This window comes from Epinephelus lanceolatus, chromosome 6 (genome assembly GCF_041903045.1).
Source record: "Epinephelus lanceolatus isolate andai-2023 chromosome 6, ASM4190304v1, whole genome shotgun sequence".
Classification (NCBI taxonomy): domain Eukaryota; kingdom Metazoa; phylum Chordata; class Actinopteri; order Perciformes; family Serranidae; genus Epinephelus; species Epinephelus lanceolatus.
Genome location: NC_135739.1, coordinates 4,791,384 through 4,812,275, shown reverse-complemented (window position 1 = coordinate 4,812,275; position 20,892 = coordinate 4,791,384). Strand labels below are relative to the sequence as shown.

General features: G+C 41.5%; 1 protein-coding gene across 4 annotated transcripts in view; it reads right to left on the bottom strand.

Moving 5' to 3' along the window:
• impact (impact RWD domain protein) overlaps positions 1-20,892 on the bottom strand; it is a 45,456-nt gene that overhangs the window by 4,936 nt on the left and 19,628 nt on the right. For 3 of the 4 annotated variants that reach the window (XM_033621950.2, XM_033621952.2, XM_078168504.1), the window contains exons 8-10: positions 15,867-15,940; positions 15,248-15,338; positions 134-268 (exon numbers count right to left, since the gene is read on the bottom strand). In XM_033621950.2, coding sequence (XP_033477841.1) covers positions 134-268; positions 15,248-15,338; positions 15,867-15,940 — 300 coding nt within the window. The remainder of the gene's footprint in view (positions 1-133; positions 269-15,247; positions 15,339-15,866; positions 15,941-20,892) is intronic. The other variant, XM_078168503.1, reaches the window with a different exon arrangement.

Here is a 20,892-nt window from a genome sequence, read left to right as displayed (position 1 = left end):
AGGGTAAAGGTCAATTAAACTACAAGATACCAGATGTTTCCCAGCTTCAGAGAGCTGACAGAAACATCAAACTTGACCGATGATGTGTGGAAGATAACAGAGCAATATGTAAGAGACCCAGAGAGTGTCTCACCGTGGAGGCAGTGTATCCTTCCTCCACCAGGATGTTTCTTGCACAGTTGTTGATGTGTTTGAAGCGGTCGGGACCCAACAAAATACCTCCGTACCATCGAGACACGACCACCATGACATTACGCACGTCCAGGATCTGAAGTGAGAGACAAACACGTGGTGAAAGTGACATGAGTGTGAATTTGAAAAGCTGGCAAGAGATGAGCACTAGAAATCGTGACACAACACCCATCCCCTGGCAACAGTTTTTAAATGCAGTCAGATATTTCACACCAGATGCGATACGGTGGATGAACCTTCATTAAGTGTATCTGGCTCAGGCCATCAGCTGTCAGTCTAAAGCTGTTTCCCTATTTGGCAGCCTTCCACACAGTTAGATGAGAAAATTAATTTCGCTTTCATCTTCGTGTGTCACTATCTAGCTCCAGGAAAAGTTTAGCTAAGGTTAGCACAAACACTGGAAGGTTCAAGGTTCAATTTGTCATCCATAAAATCACGGAGGTTACAGCACTGCAATCGCAATCAACAAATGCTGTTTATGAACATGGGCAGATTATGAGACAACGGGCCCCTGGGCACAGATATAAATAGGACCCCACCATCTTTCCTACGTTAGAGCAAGACACACAGACTTTGTGAAGGTTTTGCATCTCTTTGTGGTCATTTTGTGTCTTTCTGAGATAATTTTATGTCTTTTTGCTGTCGTTTTGTCCATTTTTTTAGTTATTATGTGTCTTTTGCATCTGTCTGTGAACTTTTTGTGTCTTTCAGCCTCGTTTGCACCAAGCAGTCCGGTTAGTTCAGCTTGGTACACATTAAAACTTTTATTTTTGTGTATCCATTGTGGAAAGTTGTAGATGGTACAAACAGAACTGTTCCATATGTCCCCATTTTTGGTCCCCCCCTCTGTTGGGGTATTAAGCACACTGATCTGATACTAAAAGCCTGAGCTAGAAACATGGTAGTCTGTTGACTGGTCAACAGAGAACAGACACTCTTGCTCAGGGCTGAGTTGTGGCTGGTTTTGAAGTTTATGTAACCACTGTTCATACTGTGGAGAGTTTTACATACATTAGTAAACTTGGATGTTTTGCAGCCTCTTCATCTTACTATATAATCTGTTTCACGTTTTTCTCCTCACTGACTTGGTCAATCCATGTGAAATTTGGCACAGTGGTAGAGGGTCACGGGAGGATGCGAATGAAGCAATATTACATCAATTGGCCAAAGGGGGGCGCTATAGCAACCAACTGAAATTGCAAACTTTGAATGGGCATATCTCATGCCCCGTATGTTGTAGAGACATGAAACTTTGCACAGAGATGCCTCTCCTCATGAGGAACAAATTTGCCCCAAGAACCCATAACTTCCGCTTATATAGATTTTCTGCCATTTTGAATTTTTTGAAAAACACTTCAAATGGATCTCTTCCTAGGAAGTTTGAGCGACCTGCATGAAACTGGGTGAACATAATCTAGGGACCAATATCTAAAGTTCCCTCTTGGCAAAAGTTGGAAAACTTACTAAAACTGAGCTTCTATAAGGCAATGAATATTGCGGAGGGCGTGGCTCATCACATAAAGGTGTATAACATCTCAAGGGTTTCACCCATCACCACGCAACTTTGTAGGCATATGACCACACATAATCTGAGGGGACCCCTCCATTATTGACCCCATCAAACAAAATGGGGGCGCTAGAGAGCTCATTTCTTATCTAGGCCTAACCGCCATATGGATTTTTACTAAACTTGGTAGATATGTAGAACAGGACGCCTCAAGGTGACTGGAGAAAATTTAACTCTAATTGGCAACTGGGTGGCGCTATAACAACAGAAAAATGCTTCAAAATGGCTAAAATGCGACCGATCGCTGTGGCTTCCCCTGTGGACCAATGTTTGTTTTTCTTTCTAATGTTTGGTATGACTAAGTCATGGTATGGTATGCTGTACATAATCACGGAAACTGTCAGTCATTCTGTCTGTCCCACGTTTTTCTACTCACTGACGTGGTCAATCTATGTGAAACTGTACATAGGCATTGATGACTGGCATAGGTAGAAGGTGACAAAGCTACCAATGGGTATGGACTAGACTTTACTAATTAACAGTTAGCAGCTATAGACTGAGGGAAAATAATGTAATTCACTATGCTGCTGAAAGCCTACCAGCAACTTTTAAGGTGGAACGTTTCCTTGCATGTTACTCTTGACAATGCGAATCTATCAACACAATCTGATATGACAACTTCAACCATTCCTTTACTTTTAATTGTCCCTCTTGATTGATTTACACTTTGGTAATGACTGGATCTTGTAGCATTTAAAAATGCATAGGAATTCAAACAAGATTGTATGAACTGCTTATATTCTAATCTAGCCTGGTTCCAGACCATAGACCCCGCCCACTCAACTGAGTAGGCTTGCATCTCTGGTCTGGCATACTGCAATAAATTTGCGATTTATCTTGTCCAAATGATGGAAGGACCAATGAACGCCGGGGGTGGGGGCGGGACTAGTGATTAGCCAATCAGCGCCACACTGATGTCAAGCTGTGCGCCGGTGGGTAACTGGTAAGGATAGCAACAATGGCGACCGCTACAGATCCTACAGACCACATTAACGATACTATCGAGGTATTTCGCCACCACTCGCATTAATGGAGGACCAAATTAAGGAAGCTGCTAAACTGGATTTAACGGTGATGCAGCTGGGCGTGCACGACGATGGAGACATTTTAAACGGGCAATGCTCGCTTGTTTTCGGCACCCCCGAGGCATGGATACTAATGATGTCAGATTCTGGGTGAGTCGTTGATCTCTACTGATTGGTTAGGGAAAAAATCAAATTCCCTCCCCCTTGTAAATCACCTTCAATGGAGGCGATGTCAGACTGAAGGTTCTGGGAGCTTCAGTCTGACACTCAGGCTAATTCTAGTCCTCACTTGAAGAAAAAAAATGTAGTGGAGCGTTGTAACAGAGCATCATAGCAGAGCGTACTACTGGTGCACTCTGGCAGCACTATACTCCTGCTCTTGCTCAAGAAGGACTCTTATTCCAGCCTGGTCTTTTTTGTGCTTATAATGTCTGCATGCAACACCTTTCCATGGACATTTCTATGTATAACTGATGAGGAGTAAATACACTGAAAGCTGGACAGAGCAGTGAGTGACAACAACCCCGCCTACATTTAACAGCCCTGTCTGCGGAGGAAACACTCAACACATGCAGGATTTAGGTACATGCTCACATAGGTTACGTACAGTTCTAAAGGCACTATACTGAAAGTTTTTGGTGGAAACGCAACTTTAGTGGTCATTTTGAGTCTTTAAAAGACATTTCAAGTGAAGGCCAGGGGGCCCCCTGAGATTTTGGGCCCCTAGGCCTGTGCCTTGTAGACCCGTTCAGTAATCCATCCATGTTTTCGAAAATAAATACCCCCAAATATCAGCTCAAACTACTTAAATTGGAATCCACAAATCAATAAAGAACTGTTTAAGGGAGAGCCAAAAAAAAAAAGAAGGAAGTCACAACAATAGCCTTAATCCTATAATTAAAGCGCTCTAATCAATATCTTTAAATTAACAATGGATCAAATGTTGAGCGGATTTTTCTTTTTAAATGTTGTCCCTAACTTCCTTGGGCTAAGCTTCTAACATGTCCTGCGTCTCTCTACTGAACACAGAGAGATTAAATTGACATTAATCTCATCAAACTCTTCATAAAGAGCAAATTCCTCAAAATGTCAGACCATTCCTTGAACATCAAATGCCTTTTTTTTATTCATCACCTCACGCACTACCACATTCAGAGGCAGAAAGCACAAATCTAAATGAGGAAATGGGAAGAAAGGCTGGTGGAGTGGAATGAGATTAGAGAAGAATATATTAAGGAGAAAGCTCTTCATGTAAATTGCTCCGAACGCTGAGAGTGTGACAAGTAGAAGATTAATCAGTGTGTTGCTACGAGGACAGCAGACCTGATGCTATCACTCCAGTTACAGTAGGTCAGTCAGCTGCAGGAGGTGACCTGACAGTGCATCTTTGAATCCACTCTTCTGTACATATGCCCACATGGGTTAAGAATATGAGGAAAAGTTGCATTTATCTGTTTAATAAGTGTGCCAACTGGGCTCACTGGTTGTGTTGAGAAGCACAGATTTTCAAATTATCAGAAATAAATAAACCAGCTGGACTCAGACAAGCAAAACTACACTCAAACCAGTGAACGACTGTAGGAACAAGCATTGGATAAAAAGTCAAATTCATATCATCATTGCAAAACTTTAACAAAATATGATTTTTAAATTGGGAAAATATGATCAAATTTGCTGATATTTTACTTGTGTATAAAATTTGTCATGGCCTGGCACCTCCTCTACTCAATGAAGTCATCTACCAAATCTACCACTGGGGGGATTGTAAAATACCACACAGAAAGAGCAGTCAGTCTTTTCCAATCGAGCAGCACACACCTGGAACTCTGTACCCACAAGACTCAGGAACATCACATCTCTTAAGTCATTCTCCGGATCAATAAAACAGTGGTTACTGGACGATCAAACATGTTGTCATGATCTAAATTAGTGGTTATGTCCCTGTTTTCTTGCTGTATGTTAGAGCTTGCATGCTTTTGTAAGGTTTTCCTAATGGACGTGCAATTTCGCATCATAATCTGAACTTCAGTGACCAATTTGTGCCACGGTAGCCAATCAGCCTCCGGCAGAAGTTCTTTCATGAGTGATTCAGCAATTTCACACCTGTATGATGTGAGTTATTCATGCATATGAAGCATGTCAAGAAAACTATTCTCGTGTTCAAACTTGTGCAAGTAACGCTATGCAAAAATTTGCATCTCGTTAGAACTGCACGTAACCCATATGGACCTCGGGGTTGGACAAAGACAGTCCCCCAATCCCAAATGGATCCCTTATGGCCGGTATACACTGTGCAATTTTGGGCTGTCCCAGGCGAAAGATGGCCATCGTGGGAGAAACGTGGCGATATCTTTGGTCGTGGCTCTAAAACAGTGGTCTTACGTCGCACTGTGAGACAGGTTCAAGACTGGCCGTTGTCAACGTCTTGCGACCAAAGATAACCTGAGATAAAATTCTGACGGTGTCAGAAATTTAGGATGACCATCTCACAGTGTGACAGCTGCTACAACCTACGTCTACTAATCAACCAATAGAAATGCAGCATGAAATGACGCAATGGTCACCGCGACATCGGTACTAAACCCAAACAAATGATCGCTTGCCATGGAGGTAAAAGGAACAAAAAGAAGTCTGTGGAACTCCCTGAAAGAGGAAAGTTTGGTGGAGCTGTGGCAGCAGAAGCCTTGTTGATTTGATGTTTCCTCCAGCTGCTATCATGACCGCCAGAAAAAAGACGCTGCATGGAAGGAAACTGCGGAGGAACTGCAACTTCCAGGTGAGCAGGCTACCTATGGTGGCGCAGATGGATGACGTACGCTGATGAGGTGCACGCTGATAACGTTACATACTGATTCATTAGTAAACGGCCATCATACAATCTGCACACATCAAACTTGACGTCGTACCAAAGTTTATTAGATCCACGTCTCACAGTGTGTCATGCAATAGTCTTAGCAAAGATTGCTAAAATCGCACAATGTATAGAGGGCATTACAGACTCGTTGACACAAGCCCTAAGCCCTTACAGACGTAGGACCAATTCCATTTCTTCCCCTTAGCTCTTGTCTTGGCTCTTCCCATTGGTTCTGTGCGTTGACATGAGGGGAAGTGGTGTCCCAATTCTATAATTCTGTATTGAAAACTTAAAAGCTTCAGGTTAAGAGCTAACCTGATGGAGAATTGGGACACCACTTCCCCTCACGTGAACGCGCAAAACCAAGGGGAAGGGCCAAGACAAGGGCTACGGGGAAGAAATGGAATTGGTCCTACGTCTGTAAGGGCTTAGGGCTTGAGTCAACGAGTCTGCAAGGGATCCATTTGGGATTGAGGGAGTCTTTCTCGATGGGATGTTTAAAAATAGCGGGTTTGTGCATTGAGTCCTTCTTGAGCAAGAGCAGGGTGTAGTGCTGCCTGAGCGCACAGGTACAACGCACAAGTATGACACAGAGTAACTGGCCTGCAAAGTAGGTGTTCCAGCCCTGCTACTTGGCACATTTTCGCTCTTGGGCTTCGTCCATGCGCTCTTCCCAGGGTACAGTAAGTTCTACTATGATCACTTGTTTGGTGGAATCAGAAAAGATGACTGTCTTGCCAATTGTGCTTGTGTGCTCTTGTGCGTGCTTATGCGCTTTGCTTTGTGCTTTTGTGTGTTTGTGGCTTTGTGCTTTGGTCTGTCTTGTGTTTTATGTTGTACTTTTGTAAGGTACGTTCTCGATGTTTTTGGTTCTATAGTTATGTCGCTGTTTTATTAATAGTGCTTTTGTCTTATTGTTTTTACTAATGTGTCTTGCTACGTGCTTTTGTCTATGTTTATATGCTTGCTCTGTGCTTATGTGCCCTTCTATGGACATGCCATCAATCTGCTTTAACTGTGCTTTTGCATATTATTTTAATGTCTTTTTCTTACATACACATATACCATCATTATGTGCCTAAGTGATCATGTAAATTCATGTGCACTGTCCCTTTCTAAATAAACAAACACTTTCCACTTCCATCTCAGAGAATATTTACAACTTCAATCACAGATATTACACCCCCCCCCCCCCCCCCCCCCCCCCCGCTCTATAATTTTTAGTCGTCCTCGTTGATCTGACTCATTGTGAATATAAAAATATTTATTAGAACAGCTTTAATGTGAAGAGCCATGACATATGCACACAGCTAAAAACTTGTGCCGTGGCTGAGTTCTCACCAGGAAGCATGAAAAATAGATTTAAGACATGTAACACTTGACAAGCAGCCAGTTTTTTAATAGAGTGTGTGCTTCCAAGCTTTCAGCATCAGTTTTTAGCCCTGTGTTCTTCACTTATCCAGGAGGTAATTGAAGTAAATTAGAGCCAAGCCTGTCTGAGCAGAGTGATGCGTTATTTAAGTGTTGGACTGTTTTGGAAGGGAACACTGTATTAGTCAAAGGCAGTTTTATTCATCGAAATTCTACGCAGCAGATCAGTTTCACCAAGAATCCAATGCACTAGTTCACACTGATTTATCTCTCTAACAGGGTCACACTGGCACGGTCGACTGCTGTCATCTTATAAATGAGTATGAACTTTGACATGAGTCATGGATCTCATCTGGAGAGGCGCTGATACGACTCAGCACCTGCTGGTAATGAGTATGACAGAACTACTTCGAGTCACCGCTGAGCTCTGGTTACAGGAAACTTTTTTTGTTTTGTCATAAACCTTTCACTGGCCTCCATTCAACATTACGGGGAGACAAAAAGTGTGTGGACAATTGCACATTTCAGTGTGATGTGGGTGTGTGTGGGTGAATCATAGAGCCATCTGACACCACAAGCCAGTAACAAGTGCCTCTTTGATATGTGAAATGGAAAGATTCATAATTGTGTGAAATTACTATCATGAAACATTTCTCTGGAGAGGCATAGAGTGGAAATTTACACATTATGTAAATTCAAGTGTTGTGGGTTATAGTAGTGAAGTCAAGTCCCCACATGTAAAAGCGTAGAGAGTCAATGTCTGTGTAGATATATTTTCCTTGAGGACACTCACCTAAATTAATGTTTGGTTCTGCCCTCAGGATGAGCAATTTCAGAGTTTTCGCATTGTGATTCCTACTTAATTAGAGATCACAGTGATGGTACGACAATATAATCAACACTTACAGGTTTAAAGCAATTAATGAAATAACCTGTTGAAAATATAACATACTTGATGATTGCACAGCATTAAATGTTACAGTCACATGACTCTTAAGCACACTGCTTTGATCTCTAATAGGGTTTTCGTGATGTAATGATGAAGGAACACTTCCTCACACTCTCATGGGGCTGGAACAATTACTTAACAACTTCGTCAAGCAGAAAATGAATTGGCAACAATTTTGGTTTTTTTTCAGTCATTTTTCGAACACATTTGCTAAACGCAGCTTCTCAAATGTAAGACTGTGCAGCGTTTCTCTGTTTTCTGATTGTAAACTGAATGTATTTGTGTTGTAGATTAGTGGTAAAAGACAAGCCAAGGGCAAAGAGAGGCGCCTTCTTGTGCAGGAGGAAGTTTGAGCAGTAAGCAGGATGGTGGGTCTGAAACAGCAGGGAACATGGACGAAGTGGGGAATCTGCAGAGCAGCGGCTGGTCACATGGGAGAACATCCTGTGGGCAGACTACCTCCGAGTCCGATTTCTGAGCCAGACTGTGTACGTTGGCCTACGAAGTCCTGCAAATCTCCACGTCTGTGGCAAGAGCAAAACACCATCTTGTGCTCTGCTATGGAAGAGGGTCCCTTGAACATCTCCTAAGTTGCTGCCCAAAGGCCCTAGCAGAAGTCCGCTACTGCCGATCAAGTGTTGAAAGCAGCAGCAAACACCATCGCCCAAAGACAATCATCATCTTTGTTAAGGCTGCAGAGAAAAACACCCCACAACCAAGATCAGCAACCAGCCTTCTCACCTCGGCAGTCGACTGGCAATTAATAGTTGATCTTGGCAAGCAGCTGCAGTTTCCACTATCACCTCAGAAATCCTTCATCCAGACATGGTCATCTTTCCTAATTCCACCAAACAAGTGATCAGGGTAGAACTCACTGTATCCCCGTAAGAGCGTATGGACGGAGCCCTAGAGCAAAAATGTGCCAAGTACCAGGAGCACTAGGTGGCTCTGGCTGAAGAGGGAGGCCCCGTGGTCAACTGCTGTAGGGACTATTCGCCCCGGCTGGGTCGCCTGGGCGAGAGTGTCTGATGTTTGAAAAGACTCGCAACACCCGATGACCCCAGGATACATCATGGACGATGCAGCCCAGCACATCCACAGGAAGCAGTCTATCAGTAAAGTCAGCAGGCGATTTGTTAATTTTCATGATTCAGTGCCATTTCACTAAAGTTCTATCCTTTATGATTTCATGTGACAAATACATTGATTGGTTGATATAAAACATTTTATTTTCTGTGCACTCGGTTTTGATTTAATTGCGTATGTTTGCTCCATGCTTTGTCTCGCAGTGGTGTCTCACATAGCCACTTTTAACAATCTCCGTGGTCTCTGAACATGTCAGACTTACTGGTTTTGAGCTGCTCATGCGTGGAATAAACATGTAAGTCTGTCTATTCTTGATTAAAAAACATTATAGTTGAATTTTTTAAGTCGCAGTTTGATTGATGTCTGCTTCCATGTTTTCACGAGTTGAAATAATCCACCCGACAGGTGTGGCATATCAAAATGCTGATTAATCAGCATCATTATGGCACAGATGTGCCTTGGGATGGTCACACTTAAAGCCTGCTCTCAAATGAGCAGTTTGATCAAACACAAACAGCACAAAGCTACAGATGTCCAGTTCTGAGGAAACATGCCATCATCATGCAGACTGCAGGAACATTGCCTGGGAACTGACTGTTCATTTCACTACCATAAGCCAATTTTCTAAGAATCTGGCAGTACATCTAAGCAGCCTCACAACCACAGACCTCGTAGAACCACACCAGTTCAGAACCTCCACATCCAGCATCTTCACCTGTATGATCATCAAAACCAAACTCCCTGACAGAGGATGCAACAGTTGGTTTGCACAACCAAAGAATTTCTAAATGAACTGTCTCAGAAGTTCATCTGCATGCTCACTGCCCTCACCAGGGCCTTGACCAGAGGCATAAATATAGACAGTGCCGGATTTCCACCTGGAAATACACACGTGTTATAAGACGAACTCATGGTTTTCTGTTTTTGCAAAACAGTCTCAGTCTATAACAAAATGATCTGCTTATTCTACATGAACTAAAAAAACCTACAATTCAACTACAAAAACAATTTAGTTAACAAATAATAATTTCTTATTTTCTATAGTAGTTGACAGTGTTGTGCTAGTTACTGAAAACTAGTTACCGTTACTTGATTAAAAAGTAACTCGGTAAAAACGTCCTGGCTGTAGATGACTGAGTGGGGACGCTAGAGGGCGCTAGGTGCTTTTCTTTTTTGCAGTGTAGTTTTTCCAAGCCACAAAGAAGACAGCGTTTATTGATGTTTTGCCCTGCAGCCCAAAACATTTCCTAACTGTTTTGGCTTGTAGCTACATCGCCTAAGCAACAGCAGATGGAGTTTAACCAAGGGACTGTTAGACTACAACTTGACAAAACAATTGAACGGTATAGGAAACATGCAACCGTCTTCTACAGTGGAGTCACTCGCTGTCAGGCAGCTAAACGTTTTACAACTACGGTACTTGGATACAAATATGGAAAATGAGCTAAAGAGAACATTTGAAGAGCTACATGATGATGTTGAGTCTGTCGCCCACCGCAGACATTGTCTGTCCACAACAAAAGTTTCCTCGGGATAACAATGGATATCACGTCACTGGATATAACGAGGCCAGCAGGTCGACAGTGACTTCAGAGATGGTGAGAGACGTGTGTCATTAAGATGCTCTGGTAAGAATTGTTCATATACCTCTATCTGACTTGACTATCTTTTATTGTTTAGGGCTAAAATGTTTTAGTGAAAGGGAACCTCAGTTTGTGAAGGAATACTGCATGCTGCGCGCCGTTTTAAAACCTGGCCAAAAATAACGGAGTAACGCACCGTTTGGTAACAGTTACCAAGTTACTGAATTTAAAAACTAACGCGTTAGAGTATTAGTTACTGCCAAAACTAACAGCATTACTGTAACACGTTACTAATAATGCGTTACTGCCCAACACTGCATACAGATATGTAATGATGATTTCTGGGGAATATGTGTGTTGATGTTTTCCAATATTAACTCTGTTAATCATGTGATGAGACGATTTACAGCAGCTCGTTTAGGTGCAAAATCTCTCAAGACTGACGAGCATGCACAACTGCAAGCGCATATAACATAAAGCAACATTAAGACACACTGTTGGTGAAATACATATATGCCTAAAACTGTATGTGCGTGTGTGTGCTAATTGTAACTGTGCACTAGAGCCCGTCATAATAGTGTGCACTGGGGCCTACTACTACTACAACTACTTTACGCCACTGGTCTTGACTTAACTACAGTTCGTTGCCGTAACAGCTCTCCTTCAATGGCATCTGACACTTTGGAAAAATGTGTCTTCACAGATGAATCCCATTTAACAAAAAAAAAAACTGCATTTCTGTACCTTTAGTCATGTGAAATAATGAAATAATACATGTGAAAATACATAGCTCAGAGTGCTTAATAAATATATTTTTCTTTTAAAGAAGAAAAAATTAAGAGTGGCCTTTTACTGTGAAGAAAGTCTAAGAGTGATAAGCCTTTTGTGAACATGGAAAAAGTCAGAGTTATTCTATTTAAACTTGTGAAAATGGGAGTGAAAAGCAAAGTGTTTGTGTTATATTTTGGTTCAGTGTAGGAGGGCACAGCTTTACTCTTGTTCATTTCCATTCACTCACATTTTCTTTCATCTTACAGACTCAACAACATGAGAATTAATTGGAACAAGTAATTGCAGGCTTAATCAATAATGAAAATAATTGTCAGTTGTCCTAAACATCAATGCCATTCAGTCTCTGGTAGTGTAATAGTGACACACTAAATATTGATGGTGTAGAAACCTGCTCCTTTTCAAGTCACCTGACATGATTAACCTTTTTGAGGGCTGTAAAATTATCATATGTTTTGTAAAATGTTCAGTTAGCATGAATACACATGGTCTGTGTTTTCCATACATGATTGTGACCACCTTGATCTATTTTATACTGTATGTAGTTTAACATCACATACATTCCCATCTGCTCCAAAACAGCTACCATCGTTCCTGTACTCAAAATATCTGCAGTGTCTACACAGCTATCACCCTGTGGCATTTTCCCATTATGATGTGAAGTGTTTTGAGAAACTGTTTCTCCAACAGATCAAAGACATCATACCAGCCAGCCTGGACCCTCACCAGTTTGCATAAACAGATCCACAGAGGATGCCACCTCCACTGCCCTCCACTCAACCTTCACACATTTTGAAAATAACAACACCTACATCAGAATGTTGTTTGTTGATTTCACCTCAGCATTCACCACAATCACCCCCGTGAAACTGATTGGCAGGCTCAGCACTCTCTGCCACCCTCTGCCAGTGGATGTTGGACTTCCTCACAAACAGACCCCAGTCAGTTCGGATTGGCGGTCACACCTCCTCCACTCTAGTGTTGAACATCGGAGCCCCACAGAGCTATGTGCTCAGCCCCCTCCTGTGTGTTAACTCTGTTGAGAAGTTTGCAGAGACACACCCCTGTCTACATCAGTGGACCTGGGGTGGAGCAGTTGAACAGTGTTTGGTTCCTGGGAATTGGAATCACAGAGAAACTGACACGATCATTACGCATATCCATCAAGTGGCAACTTCCAGGTCAAGAAATGTAAAGGCGACACTAAAATGCAAAAAACTGCAGCTGTTTAAATGACCACTTGAGGCTGGCTTCAAGAGTGAGTCAGTCCTCACGCACACCCATGTTCAACTTCACAGCAGAAATAACATGTTTACAGCCTGGTACAAAAAGCAGTTTTGATTTCTATAGCTAATTTCTATAGCTAATTTCCCTGTTTATGACAACTGTGCAGGGGGTGAATTGTTATTAAGGCTTAAAGTTATACATAATTAAGGGCATGGCTGCTTTGACTGACGGAGGTGCTATCAGTTGACATGTCACGATCACAGCGACATATCTAACATGAATAAGCCATATAACCATGATTCAACCAGATTCACACAGTATAAGATTAACTGTTGCTATTTCAGTGTGTTTTCAGTCCATGAAAGTTCATTGTAATATTTTGGTCACCTAAAAAAGTCTTGTTCAGTGTTTGGTGGTACTAAAGGACCCTCTAAGGAGTCGGATGTTCTTTTTTTTCAAGTAAGAACATTTTGTTTGAATGGTTTTAAGCAGTTTTTTTCAGTAACAAAAAATTATCATTAGCATTATCACAGTTAACCATTGGCTGTAAATGCACTGCGCTAACCAATCTGAAAGCTAGGTTTCGCCTGAGCCACACTGCCTGCATGAGCAGCACTTGTAGGCTACCTCATTGAACTGCGCCAGTTTGTACGCCTTTGGTGTTCACACAGACAGCATTGCTGCTGCTGTGAGTACTGTATTTCTACACTTAGAAGCTGTTACTCCACAAATTCATGGAATTGTGCAAGCCACTGTATTGTCAACAACACAGTCTTGCAAATATTTAACAATTCAAGCCTTCTGTTAACAAATGAAGGGTTTATTACCAAAGAAATGTTGACAGAGGGCTTTAATTTTGAAACAAAAACAGGAAGTGCTGAGTGAAAAATAAATATTTATATTTCTTCACATCAGTAATAGATACCTCACATATTCAAACTGGAGTGAAAGATGGTATAATGTCACTATAATCATCAAAAGACCACTTTCCAAGTCTATTTTTGCTGAAAACTGCATGAGTCAAGCAGAAAAAATAGACGAGACTCCTATTCTCTAGATAAGTAGTTCCCAACTGATGGGTCATGGTCCAAAAGTGGGACGCCAGTCCATTCTGAATGGGTCGCAGGTGATTCGCAAACATGTGAAGCTTGTAAAAAACACACTATATTTTTAAGTGCAGTGAATTTCCAGCACAGTTTTTATTTGAAGTGCCATTTCTTGCTGTACAGTGAGTGACTAATGGACAGCTACTAAACAGAGACAGCAACTAGCTCTACGACATGGCCAAACGCAAGTGTGACGCTCAGTGTATTAAACTGTGTGGACCTTGAACTAGTGATTAAGGAAAAATCTGGACCTTATGGTTGGACCAGTTGGGAACCCCTGATCTAGATGTTGCGCAGCTGAGCAGTGGAGTTGTGTCTCAGCAACAGTGCTCACATGAGCAGTGTGGATGCTCTAACCTGTGAAGACAGTCCCAAAATTAAAACTACAAGAGGTTCAGAGACACACACGCACTGCTAACGAGGGTAGTGTGGCCCGGGCATTAGGATTAGCACCACCAAAATGTCCAGATATGGTCATTTCTGGCTCCAAAAATCTAAGATGGTGACAGCAAATTTGAGGCTTCAAAACAGGATCCCACAAACCAACAGGTGACATCATGGTGGCTACATCCATTATATTTATTAAATTCTATTATATCAGTCCTGGTGAATAAAGCTCATAAGCAGCTGCATTTCTTGAGGAAACTTGCAAAGGCAAGTTCTTGTCAACTTTACAGAGTAGTAATAGTACGCATCCTGACTGGAGACATTACAGATTATCATGGTTTGTGCACAGCCCAGGACAGAAGGGCTCTGCAGCAGGTGATTAAAACCCACTGGCACCCATCTACCAAGCATCAGTGATACCAATGAGGCAAGCTGCCTGTTCTGAGCCCAAAGGAGACTATAAGACAATACCCACCCCAGCAACCGCCTGCTCACCCTGCTGCCGCCTGGCAAACGATACAGAAGTAGCCGCTGTCATACACAGAGGCTTCTTTCCTTAGGCTGTAAGACTCCTCAACTCCTCCTCCATGAATAATTGTTTGTTTCTTTGTTTTGTGAAGCTTAAAGAAACAACAACTTTCATTTCATTGTGTAACCCTGTGTTGTGGATGACAATAAATGAACCTTGGACCTTAACATACTGTGTGTTTGTTATTGAGGAACATGTCTTGATAAGCCTTTGACAGATGAGGTACTAAACTAAGAAACCCAAGAGATTTAAATAAAATGTTAAAGTCTGTGGAAAGCTCCTTACTCATGACAATCTCAGTTTAAAAGCCTCAGCAGATGCCAAAGTGTGCAGACTGTGAAAATGAACAAGGCAGCTAACAACAGATGCCAATTAAGCACACGGAAGCCAAAAGAAAGTTGGAAGCAGCCACCAAATTTTACACTGTTTATGTCATCAATTCTGGGCAAAAGCTTTGTGTGTTCATTCATCAGTTCCTTTGGCATCATTTTCCCTTTTGACAAATGAAGCATGCCGTTTAGTATGCAGCTGAAAGAGTGATGTGTTGGGTTGAGGTCAGTGTTTTGTTAATGCAATGATAACCTGCAGTAAATGGAGCATTCTCCCCCCTGCGGCCGTCTCGCCGTCGTCTTCACAGTCCTGCAGAAAGCTGTGCTTGTCCTCGCAGTAAATCCTACAACAGACAGAATCCCAGCAGCTTGGCATTAGCCTGGAGAGCACTGAGACATTTCGCTTGGAGAATGACGCTGTGACACCGGCAGCCTCTTCACCAGCAAAGTTTTTTTTTTTTAAAGTGGTTTTAAATGTCAACAGTAATGACCACCCAGGCAGTGCATGAGCAGCTCGACATCGACCTCATTAAACCGTGCTGACAAAAAGTACGCACACATGCAGGCGTGAGAAAAACAAACACACAGAGAGACATATACACACATCTAGTCACATAATACACTATGCTGTCAGGAAGCCTTCATTTTCTCTGGTGCTTTTTTTGACCTTTAATGCAGTGATGTGCCCTTTAGAGAAGATAGACAGGCCTTGACTCTACATATCTCATGTTCTTCTCCACTAATGAGACACACTGTAACAGTAACCTCAGAGTGTTGCATGATTTGCATAATGGCGCCATGACAGATGTTAGGTCAGCTATATATAAATATATATACTGTATTGTATTGTATTGTATTGTGACATCACTGACCTGTATGCATAAATGTTATGAGTGGCACTCGCAATCTTCTTGTTCTCACACAGCTTCTCCAGGACCATTTTAACCTGCAGCACACAACAGGTGAAACGAAGAACATCATGTCATATTCCTCACTTTACTCTCAAATGCTTTTACATAAACTCTGCTGTAAAAGGAAACTGCTGACACAAGGATTTTATTCTGCGCTCTATTTTAGCACAGTGTTTCATGCTGAAACCTGTGGATATACAGTGGCATGCAAAAGTTGGTCAAAATTTCTTTTACTGTGAACAGTTAAGTGAGTAGGAGATAAACTGATCTCCAAAAGGCATGCAGCTAAAGATTAAACATGCTTTTCAACATTATCAGCAAGATTACTGTATTATTTTTTATTCGTACAATTTTAGAGTAAAACAAAAAAGGGACAGGAGCACCATGCAAAAGTTTGGGCACCCCAAGACATCTGAGCTCTCAGACAACTTTTACCAGGGTCTCAGACCTCAATTAGCCTCTCAGGGCTTTGGCTTGTTCACAGTCATCGTTAGGAAAGGCCAGGTGATGCAAATTTCAAAGTTTTATAAATACTCTGACTCTTGAAACATTGTCCCAACAATCAGCAACCATGGACTCCTCTAGACAGCTGCCTAACATCTGAACGCTAAAATAACTGATGTCCACACAGCAGGAGAAGACTATATGAGGACAGCAAAGTGTTTTCAGGGAGCTGTTTCCTCAGTTTGTCATGCCATTAAGAAATGGCAGTTAGCAGGAACTGTGGAGGTCAAGTTGAGGTCTGGACAACCAAGAACACTTTCCAAGAGACCTACTTGTAGGATTGCTAAAAAGGCAAATCAAACCTCCCAGTTGACCGCAAAAGACCTGCAGGAAGATTTCAACTGTTTTACTGTGCAGCCACTCCTGTACAAATATGACCTTCATGGAAGAGTCATCAGAAGAAAACCTGTGTCCTCACCACAAAATTCAATCACAGAAGTTTGCAAAGGAACATCTAAATAAGCCTGATGCTTTTTGAAAACAAGTCCTGTAGACTGATGAAGCTAAAATAGAACTTTTGGGACGCAATAAATAAAAGTGTTTGAAGAAAAAAGGGTGCAGAATTTCATGAAAAGGACACCTGTGCAACTGTAAGACAGGGGGGGTAGATCGATCATGCTTTGGGCTTGTGGTGCAGCCAGTAGCACCACAAGCATTTTTACAGGTAGAGGGAAAAAGGACGCATTAAATTCCAGCAAATTCTAGAAGCAAACATCACAACATCTGTAAAAACGCTGAAGATGAAGAGAGGGTGGCTTCTACAACAGGACAATGATCCTAAACACATCTCAAACTCCACAATGGACTACCTCACGAGATGTTGGCAGCCTTTGAGTCCCGTAGGATCAAATCAAATCAAATCAAATCAAATCACGTTTATTTATAAAGCACATTTAAAAACAACCAGAGCAATCAGCATAATGTAGTGCAACAAGGACCAATTAAAGACAATCAAATGCCAGGGAATACATATTAGTTTTTAGTTTTGTCTTGAACATAACTACAGTGGAGGCACATTTGATAGAAAAAGGTAAAGCGTTCCACAGCTTGGGAGCGGCCACCGCAAAGGTCCGATCTTCCCTGCCCCTTGACTTTGAACGAGGGACAGCCAGGAGCAGCTGGCAGGGGCGGGCTGGCCATAGGGAGGTTCGGGAGTATTCCTGAATGGCCGGTCTGGCCGAACCGGCCGGTGGTCGTAACATTTTTTTACCCCATAAAACGCAGCCGCGGTTGACCGCAGCAGCCTGCCCTCACAGCCGCAGGTGGCAGTGGCACAGAGTGGAACGTCAGACTGGGTCAATCTAATATTTTGCATATTAAGGGGAGATACGAGCGGTTAGCAAGCACTGCCTACATGGACCTATCAACCGGGTTGTAATTTTCAGGCCCATTCAGCCCGAACTCTAATTTGTGTTTTTGGATGTGTTCAGGGCACACAGAACATTAAAGGTAGCCTATCAGCAATGTTACACCATACATGCATAAAGCATTAATCTGCTTTATCAACTAAAAATAAAATCCATACTGGCTGACCAGAAAAATGCACAAACTTCTTTATTGCAAAAGAAAACATAGCCTATTTCAGGAGAGAGTCTGTGTTCAAAGTTAAAAAGATAATATTGGAATATATAGGCTATACATCCTGTTTTCCTGTTCTGTGTCTACATTAATATATAGCCATTTTTACCAGCTCAAGAAAAATACATTAAAGTGAGTAATTCATTTACTGTGTGTGTGTGTGTGTGTGTGTGTGTGTGTGTGTGTGGCGCTTTTGTTATGTTGATTTTTATATTGTATTTGTGTTCTAACACTGTGAATTCTTTGCTATAACGTTTAGCATTGTTGCTGTTATTGTTATTATTAGCTGACAAGGCCAGTGTTAGTCGTGGAGTTGATGCAGAGGGACAGGATAATGCCAGTCATAGGAGTGAGGAGGAAGAAGAGACAGATGAGGAGGGACAGGAGAAGGAGGAGGAGGAGATGGAAGAGGAGGTGGAGGAGAAGAAAGAGGAAGAGGAGGAGGAGAAGGAGGAGGAAGAGGAGGAGGAGAAGGAGGAAAGTGGAGCAGGAACCACCAAAAAACAGAGCCAGGTACAGGTGCAGTGTGCAGGACTGGCCTCTCCAAATCAAGCTCCCGGGCTGAATTTCAACCCCAGCCCGCCCCTGGCAGCTGGTCTGAGGATCTGAGAGGTCTGGGGTTGAGGGGGCATGGGAGCTCAGAGATGTACCAGGGTGCCAGGCCATGTAGGGATTTGAAGACAAACAACAGGATTTTGAATTCTGTTCTGAACTTGACCGGAAGCCAGTGCAGAGATGCCAGGATGGGTGTAATGCTTTCTCTCTTTTTTGTGCCGGTTATTAGTCTGGCAGCGGCATTCTGCACCAGCTGCAGACGGGACAGAGAAGACTGGTTGATGCCAAAATAAAGTGAGTTGCAATAATCGAGGCGAGAAGAAATTAGGGCATTAGTGACGGTTTTCAGATCGGTAAGTGAGAGGAATGGTTTGACTTTGGTGATATTTCTGAGATGGAAAAAGACAAAATGATCCATGTTATTCACTTCACCAGCCAGTGGTTTTGGTGTTTAGGCTGATGTGTTTTTTCAGCACTCTGTCCACAATTTTCATAGCTTCCTCACCTGAGTGCTGAACGTCCCGACCATCCCGAAGAAGAAAATAAGAAAATACAGGCAGATGGCAGAGTCTTTGCAGATAAATGAGCTGCCATACACTTCATGAGTGAGAGGGATTACTGTTGTTGAGTCTATACATATACATATATTCCTATACATATATACATATATTTTTTTTCAGGAAAATCATGCATGGTACACCTGTGAGAAAAAGGAAGTGGCTTCAAAACCAAGTCAGTTTGAGAGTGATGCTGTTTCTGTGCAGATGAAAAGAAGTCAACATGCTGTCTGATGCTGCTGACTAATGCAGAAAAACAAAATTAGTCACCTGTTTGTGATGGAAAATCCCATTAGAATGTCTAAAAATATATTTCGAGAGTAAACTATAACCTAGCAGATTTTAGGGAGGCCTATCTCTGTAAGGGCTTCAATAATCTTATTATTTTATTATGAGTGAAAACTCGTTCTATAACTTGAATAATAAAGACAAGTTTAAGCAATGATAAATGTGTTATGTTGACTTTACAGTGTGTACACCATGACATGTTTCTGTATTTGTGTATTTGTATTTTCTTGTGTTCCTGATTAATCCTTGAGGATTTGTGAGGCCAATGTGTCAAAGTAACACGCTGCATACGAGGTCAGCTTACCTGCAGACACGTAATAAATCACTTACAAGTACAACACTGCTTCAGAATTAAAAAGATTGACCCTCTGAAGAGCACACTGAACCTCTCTGTGGCCCGCCCGGTATGTGCAGCCATGAAAAGAATGCTAATGTTAAGTTATACACATAAGTTTTACAAAACACAAAGTTGAGTGAAGTATTTCCCTCGGCTAGGGACTTAACTTTCACTTCAGTTTTATGGAGCTCCAGAGTTGTTAAATCTGAAATAAATTAATAGGATATCATGAAACACATACTGACATGAATACATTTTGTGCAAAATATAAATAACTCAATAAAATATCAGTTAATTTTCAGACAGCATGAGCACATCTCCAACCATGCTTGTTTCCCCTGAGTCTTTTTCTTTTATTTCTTCTTTTGTATTACTGTTTTTGTAACTTTGCATTTCATGTGTTTATTATCAGCATTATTATTATTATTATTATCATGTGGAGTTATGTTTTTTAGTTTGTGTGCCGAGCCGTGTGTTTTTGTATCTTATTCATGCTACTGCAGCTAACCAATTACCTCTCCTGGACAAATTAAGGCCTTGAACTTGAACTTTAAAATTAGGGCTGTAAAAATAATGCACTAATTTGAATTAAATCACACAAAAAAAATAAATGAATAAATAACGCGTTTAAAAAAAATAACGGATTAATTGTGCTCAGTGATTTACCCTGTGTGCTGTTGAAGGCCACAGTGGCTGTGCATTTGAATTTCAATTTTATTAGCACACACGATTTGATTAAAAACAAGTATATAAAAAAACATGGCAGGGATTGCGCAGGAGAGGTAAGAACCCCTCCCCTCTAGAATTTCAAATCTATTGCAAACAATAATTTCTCTCCTAAACATAAGGAATATATATAATGTAATAATAATAAGGAATTTTCTTCCATTGGAGTACTTCAAGCCTGAAATATCACCTCAACACAAAGCATTTCACAGCACAAATTGATGTATGTGATTAATTCAGATTAATTAATCACAGAGCATTTTATTAATTTGATTTATTTATTTTAAGCGGTTGACAGCCCTTCTCAAAATATTAGTAAATCTTAACCCTTTTAAATAAAATGTTATCTCATTATTTTTTATTTAATCAAAGAACATTTTCTTTTTATAAAGACATTTTTCCAGTTACACCTCTTTTTCATGACACATTTCATTGACTTTCC